The sequence below is a fragment of the Hydra vulgaris genome, chromosome 01 (genome assembly GCF_038396675.1).
Source record: "Hydra vulgaris chromosome 01, alternate assembly HydraT2T_AEP".
Taxonomy (NCBI): domain Eukaryota; kingdom Metazoa; phylum Cnidaria; class Hydrozoa; order Anthoathecata; family Hydridae; genus Hydra; species Hydra vulgaris.
In genome coordinates this window covers 63225229-63235086 of record NC_088920.1, presented here as the reverse complement: position 1 = coordinate 63235086, position 9858 = coordinate 63225229, and the positions used below count along the sequence as shown (strand labels likewise).

The window sequence follows — 9858 nt, the reverse complement described above, 5'->3', positions numbered from 1 at the left end:
ATAAAATAATTTAAATGTTTATTTAGAAGATTATAAAGTTTACTGAATAGTAACTTTTTAAAATAAAGTTGACTGAATATAAATTTTTAATTAGTATATAAATAGTTTATTTAGTTGTAAAAATAAAATTATTAGATATTTTAAATTAAAATAAGAATATAAATATAAGTATATAATTTAAATATTTAAAATAATCATTATATTAGTTGAAGGTTAAGAAACAATCAGAGTTTTATATCCAAATTAACTTTTGAGGAAATCAGGTTACTTTTAGAATTTTGTCTTTCTCAACGCTATTGTTTATATGAAAATGATATTTATGAGATCACAAACTCCGGACCATTTGGATTAGCAATTACGTGTTGGTTGCTATGTGTTACTTGAGTATCATGAATGTAATCCTCTCTCAATGGCGCTTAACAATAACATTCATGTCAAATCTTTTAAAAGATATAATGAAATAATTTACGAATCCGGATAGAAAAAGATGCACACAAGATTTTAGATTTATTTAATAAACAACATAAAATTATTCAATACGCAAAGAAATCTGCTGATCCAATACGTTAAACTATCTTGATATTTCAGTTACTAACAACAAAATATGTCGATGTAGTGTTAAAATACATTGCAAAAATGCAATCCCAAGCGTTAAAATTTACCGAGTTGATGTCATGACCCTAAAATTATCAATGGTGTTTCCACAGTAGGGGCGGACTTTCTGATGTTACAGATATGATACTTTCAGACCTTGCGTAAACTCTAAATTCTATGTTTGATCGTCCTTACTTCAAATGAGAATGTTTTTTTGAAAGCAAAAATACCCAAAGCTTGAAAACAAAAATACCCAAAACAATTCAATCCCCATACCCCTAACGTGAGAGCAATAATTTAAAATAAAATAAAGATTAGCATACTACACTAAATTTAGTTTTATCGACAGGTTTTCAGTTTCATATAATAATCTTTTAACGTTCATAAGTTATGACCATGCAAAAATTTTGCATAGTTATAACGTATCTCTAAATGAGGAGTTGTAAATTTCACATGGTCATAACTGTTGAACATTAAAAGATTTTTAAATAAATTTTAAAATCTGTCCAAAAAATTTAGGGTTAGTGCAATATGTTATAGTTATGTTTTATTAAGTTATTGCCCTCATGATTGGGGTAGGGAGAGCAAACTTGTTGGGTCATTTTTGTTTTTAGTCTTTAATTACTTCACTTTTTTGCAAAACATTTTTATTTGACATAAGTAGGAACATCTTTAAGTTTGCAGTTTGCACGATGCCTGAAAGTGTCATATCTGTAACATGAAAAAAACTTGCCTACGCTACTGGGTCTTCATTGGTTTTGTCCACAGAGCTCTACGTTTATGTAGAGTAAATAATATTGATAATTTAATTTAGTAAAGAATTTGATGAATTGTCGTTTCTTATTGATGTATTTGTTGAAAACGATTATAAGATGAAAAATCTGGAAAAACTAATCAAATTATTAAATTTAAAACTAAAGACATTAAATTAAAATAAAAACTAAAGAAATTGTCTGCAAAAAAAAAGACCTCAAGAAAAAACGATTATTTTCAGCTTCTCCAAAATTGTTATTAATTAAGAAATCGAATCCAACTTGCTGGACTGGAAAACAGTTAAACTTCGCTTTGTGGATATAAAGAAAGCGCTTGCTGAACTATTCCTGTCAGAAAAAAAGAAGAACACGAAGAACTGACTTCAAAAAAAATAAGCATTTGAATTTGAATTTGAATTGCGTAACTTGAAAATTTTGAGTGAAATAAATTTACTATCAAATTTGTTACAAACAAAAAGTTTAGATCCCATGACTGCGACCGAATCATTGCAAACTGCAAGCTAACATTTAAAACAATTCAGAAATATGTATTATTCAGCAATAGACGAAGTTATTCAAATGGCAGTCGAATGGGATATTAATTCAACTTTTTCTTGGATGAAACAAAAAGTTGTTTAAAAATATTTTGGTGAACTATCGAGCGATCATTGTTTTGGTAATGAAGATCAAATCTTTTGCACCAATGTATTTAGTAAAGTTTTAGATGTAGTAATAAGTCAAATAGACAACAAATTTAAAAGGATACAGGAAGTTTCAAATTTTTTTCAACTATTTGCTTTTATGCTACCAACCAAATTAATAGAAATAGAAGAGCCAGTAATTATAAAATCAGCACTTCAATTAAAGTATAAAGGTGACCATAACAGTTTTTTCAATAAAAATATTTAGATAAATGTATTTAGATAAAAATATTTTTTTTTTCTATGTGGTGGGTTATGTACTAATACTTTGCGGTGGGGAGGGGGGCCAAAATGTGAAGTTTCATCACTGAATAGACCAATATTAGTCTCAAAACAACAATTAAATATTATACACAGACTGAAAAGTTACGAACAGTTATATTCTAACAAAACATGATTACTGCCAAAAAAATAAAATTGATTTAATAAATACAATAATCATAATATCAATAATCACAATAAAAACAATAAAATGTCGATAAATATAAACCATTAAAAATATAATATGATTAAAAAATAACAATAAATAAACAGAATTTTTCTGCTAATAAAAAATTAAAATTTTTCAACAACACTAAAAAATAAAAACGTGGACACACACACACAAATATTTAATCTAAGTGTTTAAAACGAATGAAAATCTTTAAATAAAAAAGGAAATCGTATACTTGATAACGAGGGTATTAATACTACCACGAAAAATATTATAAAAATAATTATTTTTAACAAATGGAATTTAATCAAATTAATTTAAATTAGTATAGTTAAATAAATAAAAAGAAGTTTTATTTTAAATTATTTAAATTATTATCTAAATATTAAATTATTAAGGTTTTATATATGAAAACATTATAGAAAAAAATACTCAATTAAAAAAAAAAATTCTTATTTTTTTTAATATACCATTTGATTCGAAATTTAGAATTCTTTCAGAAAATATATACATTGTGCATAAAATGCTTACTAATATTACCTTACTTAAACTTTTTTATTGGTCGGTTTCATTTTTTTGCTAATAATTTCTATTTATCGGAAAACTTTGGTCATGATTTTCATAGCTTTTTAATTTTATTCTTTATTTGAACTTCAAAACATGATATCTCGAGATTAAGAAAAGTTTTTTGGCTGAATTTTTTAGTGTATGTTCCTTAATCATTAAGATTTCAGATGTACTAAAATGATCAACTAAGAATAGTTTTATCAATTTTTATAACACAACACCCGGTTTTTATTACGTAAAAATTTGTGATTTTTTTAAGTATTGTGTCCCGTTTTTGATATTTTAATTATTTTTTTATTCTTTTAGTAGAAATGAATGAAAATAATGTAATGAAGCTATAACCAAAAGTTTGAGTTTAAACCAAATTTAATCAAGAAACAGTGTTTTGAATTTTTTCAAATTTGCGTTTTTTCCCTCTTATTTTGTTGAAAGTTGCCTAAAATATAATTCATTTACAGTTTTTTTAATGAAATTTAAGTTTCTTATATCATCAAAAATAAAATAAAATATATATGAACCGTTGCAATTTATTCTATTAAGAAATTTTTTTTTTCTATATGAGCCACCTTAAGGTTTATTTAGTTTAAAATAAAAAAATAAAAAAAAATAAAAATATATATATATATATATATATATATATATATATATATATATATATATATATATATATATATATATATATATATATATATATATATATATAAGAAGGTGAACAAATGATGTAGCGACTCTTTTGATTAATCTGAGCCAAATTCCTTCAAGGCGTACTGCAGGACTGCAGGTTGACTAGAACATGGGACAAATTCCTTCAAAACGCACTGCAGGTTTACTAGAGCATGGGCGTTTGTTACATATAATTGCTGCGAGTTTATACAGTTTCATACGTTGAATACGATAAATAATATAAGACACAGGCCAAGTTAAAATAAGCTTTTCCTATAAGGTCAATAGGAATACTATATAATGCCATGCGATGAATGACCGACATTCTGACGCAACATTTTTTGGCTACATCCTATGACTTCAATACCTTTGCAAAGATATCATTTATTTAAATGAATTCCGATAGAGTAAAATTTTTAATTTGTTGACGTCTCTCAATAATATCGTAAAAGCATTCCCTTTTTTCAAGATTTTTTTTTTTTTTTTTTTGCCCTAAAACTTAATTAAATTTTTTAAAGCCAAGTAACGCTTTGAGGTTACTATTGCTGTTGCTAGTATTTCATTCAGCGATATATATTGGCGATAATAACGAGTGTTAAAACCTTATGTTTAACCTGAATGTTACAAGTTGATTGAGCAAGTTAGTAATAAAAAAAATACAAGTTGAATGAGCGAGTTGGTAATAAAAAACGTTTAGGGCAAACAAACTCTCAATGTTGAGAAAACGAACTATTCTCTATTCCATAAAAAAAAAACATAAGTTAAACATTCCTCTTTAGTTGCGCGAACTTGATTTATGTGATACATTAATTAAATCAAGCAAGTATAAAGTTCTAGATGTAGATGAAAATTTATCCTGGTTTTCCCATATAAATTATATACAATCTAAAGCTATCAAAAATTATTGACATAATGTATCGAGTTCGGCAACTATAAATTTGCCTGGAGTTGTAATAAACTCTCAGAATTTTGTATATCTTATTGAGGACCTAAATTATTGAATGACTGTCAAAAGGAATATAAATTTATGGGGAAGTTCTTAATTTCATTTAAATTTCTAACAAAAAAATAAATTTTTAAAATTTGATCATAAAAAAAGTTTTTCTTTTTTTATTTAGTTTATTTTTGTCTTGACTATTTTAACGGTCACATTATTATTATTTCACGATATTATTATTATTTTTATACAAGCGTTTTACCATTACGATATATTTTATTTAAACTTGTACAAAGGGGTTCTATGAAAAATTATGATAACGTAATGTTATCCTTATCTTCTTTAAGGGGTCGTTCATAAAGTACGTACGCTAATAGTGGGGGAGGGGGAAGGTCTTCAAAAAGCGTATCGGGGGGGGGGGGGTTCATTTTAAAAGTACGTACTTCGATTTTCTAATTTATCACAATTAACCAGCTAACTAATAGAAAAGTTAAAATTCTGACTGAAGATTCTAGTGTGACAAACACAAAAAGATGTATGTTAAAGGGAATAGAGTTTCCTTCTATGCACACACATGTATGGGCGCCCGCTGGACTTTCTATGTTCCAGATAGGACACTTTCTTACATTGTGCAAACTCCAAACTTAAGTATGTTTATACCTATGCCAAATGAGGAGGCCTTGCAAAAAAATTGGGATGGCGGAAGCCTGGGAACAAAAAAGCCCTAAAACGCTTGCCCCTCTGCCCAAACGTGAGGGCACTAATGTAGTAAAATTTTTAACTTTACTATCTAAAACTAAATTTAAGTTTATTGACAGATTTTGAATTTCTATTACTATGAATTATATTGAATTTTTTTTACTATGTAAATTTTCCAAAATAAAAAAAAAAAATTTTCGTCTATCTAAGGTACCTCCTCCACCTTTTTTTTTTCTTCAATAAACTCTTTTATTGAAAAAAAAAAAAACTTGGGGGTGTTTGAAAAACGTAGGTACTTTTTAAGGGAAGTGGGGACTTAAAAGTACGCATGGCCACATGGGGGAGGGGGTTAAATTTCATAATTATTGGCGTACGTAAGGACGACCCCAAAGCCCCTATCTGTTTTAACTTTATTCTGTTGTATTTTTAGTATGTACTTTTATATTTTATTTTATGTTATCTACATGCATGCAAAAATTGTAAAAATAATATTTATACTATAATAAACCGAAAAGAAAAAAAAAAGTTGTCGTTGTACTTAATTACAATTAAGCCTTTAAAATTATTTGGACTGGCAATCTATATCCTTCTCAGCAGAGAGTAGTTTTTCATTCTAATCAAACTATTAGGAATAGACAATTCAAGTCTTGTTTAAAATAGTATCTCTAGTTTATTGTCATTGCTCGTTAACCTGAGCTCGGCAACTTTGTTTATCGAATAGTGGGTGTTTGTAGCCAAACTTACACGCACTGTTTCACGCGTAAAACCCATTATACTTTCTGCGCAAGTATTTTTATTTTTCTGTGGGTATATTTGCAGTTCCAAATTTAAAATTGAAAAAAAGTTTACTGCATTTTCTAGATAATTTAATAGAATTCAAATATAGGAATTCCATTAGGCTGATGATTCATAAGAATGGTGTCACTCGTACATTTGAGAAAAACGCGGTTTTAATGCAGTAAGGTACGACCAAAAAAAAATCCTAAGCAAAGCGTCTTCAAACTGTGTGGGTATATACATTCACACTAAAAGACAGTTAAGCAAAATGTTGTTGCTTGAAATCTTTGTACTTTTACAGCCGAACAAAGTATTATGTTGTCAATTTTTGGAATGGTAATCTTTTTCTTCTCCAGAATTTTTCTGGATTGATGCCATCTGTTGACTTGATGCGCTAAAAGATGATAGTTGTCTTAGGTATCTTTAAACGTTCAAAATTCAAATGACTGAATAACACATGACTTTAATTTATACAGAGCATTTAAAATATTTTTTTAATGGTTGGTAATTCTGCAATCATCCACGGAACTACTCATCGTTTAGGGTGTTGCCAACACGAATGTTTCGTTTTTATAATATATATATCATCTAAAACTTTTATAAGTGCTTTGCTCTTTTAAATCATAACTGTTTTTAAACTCATTTGTAAATATTATGTGTTTTCTTTTTATTTACCTTTAATTTAGCTGAACAGTGCTTGGAAGAGAAAAAGATGATGAATTTTTTTTTATTCTAGCGACAAACAAGGAGCGCAATAATCAAATAAATTAGTTTGTGTTTTTTTTTTTTTTTACTTGCGTTTTATTTATGTTTTGCCACACTTTATTATTTACATATGCTCTAGTAATATAACAAGTAAATGGAATTAAAAACCTTGGGATGAAAAAATTCCAATACCTTGAAAAGTCTCAGGTTGAAATAAAACTTTTTACTTGTTGATTTCAAAATCTATTGTTACAAAATTTAGGTAAAAAGTGCGTCGTTGACGTTTTTAGAACCTTCTTTCTCTCATGACTAAATACTAATCTCGATCTTAAAATCTAAAAGTTTCTATTTTTGTCTAAAATTACGAAGTCATAATCAAAGTGCAATTATTAGAGGTTCTAGTACTAACTAATTAACAAATTAAACTGATAAAAAAAGATGATGACAATAATGATATCTAGTTAGGTGAAAGTTTAATTTTTAGGTGAAAGTGCTTTTATATAAATAAAATAAAAAAACCAGAGCTAATCACAGGTGAGAAATTTAAGGTTTAAGTTTACTATCCGAGTACTCCAAAAATGTTAACAAATATAGTAAGTGGGGCATCTGGACACTTTATTTTCATATTTAGAAAAATCTGGGAGGTATCACATTTTTAGAAAATTGACATAGAAAATCTGCTAAAAAGTCATTATTTTTGTACTTAAAAAAACTAAATATACTGACAGAAAGTTGAAGTTTATTTAAAAAAATGTTCATATACCAACTTTTCAAGGTCTTTAATTTAATATTTATACATAAACATTATTATAATACACAAAGTTGGTCAAAAAAGCATTTTTTATTAAAAATATTTCTTTTTGACTACGCATTTTTATTTTTATTTTATTATAGATACCTAATATATGGAATCTATGGCTCCTCTGCTCTCTAAGGAGAAGAGAGAATACCATTTTAAAAGAAATCATGTACTTTTTCAAAAGATCATTTGCTGTTGCTGCCTTGAAAAGAACAACAAATGCGTTCCAGTTAATAAAAGTTTGAAAGGTCTGGTTCAAGTTTTCTGTAAGCCTGAGTTTTCACTTAAAGTATTTGCCTACCCTACAGGATTATGCCCAGGTTGCAAGAAAAACTTGTATCTCTGTAAGGCTGGTAAAACTATTGCAGACACAGTTTCTTTAAAATGGAAAAATTCTGATTTGTCTAGCTTGCAAACCTCTAGAGATTGCTCAGTATTATGCAGTATATGCAGTCAAGGAAGAAATAGATTATTAAATAAAAGTATGAAAAAGGGAACTAGCTCAACACTGAAACTTTGCCAAATATGTTTATGCGAAATTGCTAAAGGTAAACCCCACAAATGTTCCACTTTAAAGAGTAGCACAAATCTTTCTGAGAGTATTTCTAAAATTTCTAAAAAAGTAAAAGAACAAGTAGCTTCTTCCCTTCTTTATTCTGATCAAGGGCAAAGTCTAGGAGCTCAAGCCATTCTCAGAACAGGTAAAATATTGTTAAATAAAAATAGCTGTTATGTACGTTCTTAAAATAATAGTTTATATTATATTAAGGAGGTAAAAGTATTCATATTACACTCGGTACTCGGGAAAGTGACCAGAGAAAGATTCCTTATAATGAAGTAGAAGTTTTGGTAAATACCTTAGGACTTAGTCAATTGAAGTCAAATGAAATGTTAAAAACTTTGAGGAGAAGCGGTGTAAAGTTTGAGTCAAACATGGAGAAAACCCTGGATGAAAAAAGTAAACTACTTTCCAACTTTTATGTCACTGAATTATTAGACTTTAAAGAAAAAGAAAATGATAATGACTATGCTACAGTGAAGAGACACTTGGTATATATTGAAGATATTACAGCATTTCTGGATTTTGTAATGAAATATCGAGGGCAGGTTCCACAAAACACATTTGTAAAGGTTGGAATAGATTCAGGTATTTATATTTAATTTATTTAATTTATATTACTTATGATATTTTAATTATCGTCTTTTTGAAAACTTGTTTTAAAAAATATTATTTGTACATATTTAAATACAAATATGTATGTGTGTAAGTATATATATATATATTATAGGTGGAGGATCACTAAAAGTTATAGTAAATCTGTTTGATCCAACCAAGGACAGGACAGAAGATAGCAGCTTATTAGGATCATACTCAGGAGCAAATACATCACTTGTTTTAGCTTATTGTGAAAGGGTAAGTGAGAATCATTCTAACATGACAATGATTGTGGAAAGATTAAAGTTGCATGAATGCAAGTACACATTGGCTTCTAACATGAAGTTAATCAACATATTGCTAGGAATTTCGGTGTGTTTGTTTTAAATAATTTTAAGATAATAAGACATATCATGGTAAAAACTATATTAAGAAAAGGTTTTTTTTACCCTACAATATATTTATAAATTGAATTATAATATAAAATTTTAGGCTCATGGAGGAAAGTATGCTTGTGCATGGTGTGAAGGTTCTTCAGAATTATTTGCTGGAGAGTTAAGAACATTTCAATCTTTGAATAATTACTATGAACTGTATTCATCTGCAGGAACTCCGGTGAAAAGAATGAGAGAATATAAGGTATAAATGAATAAATATATTGTAAATATTTTCGAAATTTATTATCCATTACCATTTTATCATTTTAAATAGGATAAAAAAAATTTATTTCCATATATTTAGAATGTCATTAATCCTTCTCTGCTTAAGATAGAAGACAAATCCCTAAGTATAATAAGAGAGATTCCATTACCAGAACTTCACCTTCTGATGGGATTTGTTAACCATGTGGCAGCATTTATAATGCAACTTTGGCCTGGATTTATAGATTGGGTCAAGAGCATTGGATGCCTTCGAAAAGGTTACCATGGAGGAACATTTGAAGGAAACACGTGTAGAGAGATACTTAAAAGTTGCGACAAACTTGGGTTAATAATGCCTGTTGAACTGTATCCTCTCTTAGAAACAATGAGAAAATTTAATAAGGTTGTTCATGGTGTCTTTGGCTATAAACTTG

At 27.8% G+C, this 9858-nt stretch overlaps 1 protein-coding gene across 1 annotated transcript; it reads left to right on the top strand.

Moving 5' to 3' along the window:
- The first annotated feature begins 8283 nt into the window (after positions 1 to 8283).
- LOC136074617 (uncharacterized) lies at positions 8284 to 9428 on the top strand. Its single transcript, XM_065786954.1, has 4 exons — positions 8284 to 8328; positions 8397 to 8774; positions 8917 to 9155; positions 9276 to 9428. Exons 2-4 carry the CDS (start codon positions 8516 to 8518, stop codon positions 9426 to 9428), a joined length of 651 nt encoding a protein of 216 aa, XP_065643026.1. The 5' UTR covers positions 8284 to 8328; positions 8397 to 8515.
- The last annotated feature ends 430 nt before the right edge of the window (positions 9429 to 9858 follow it).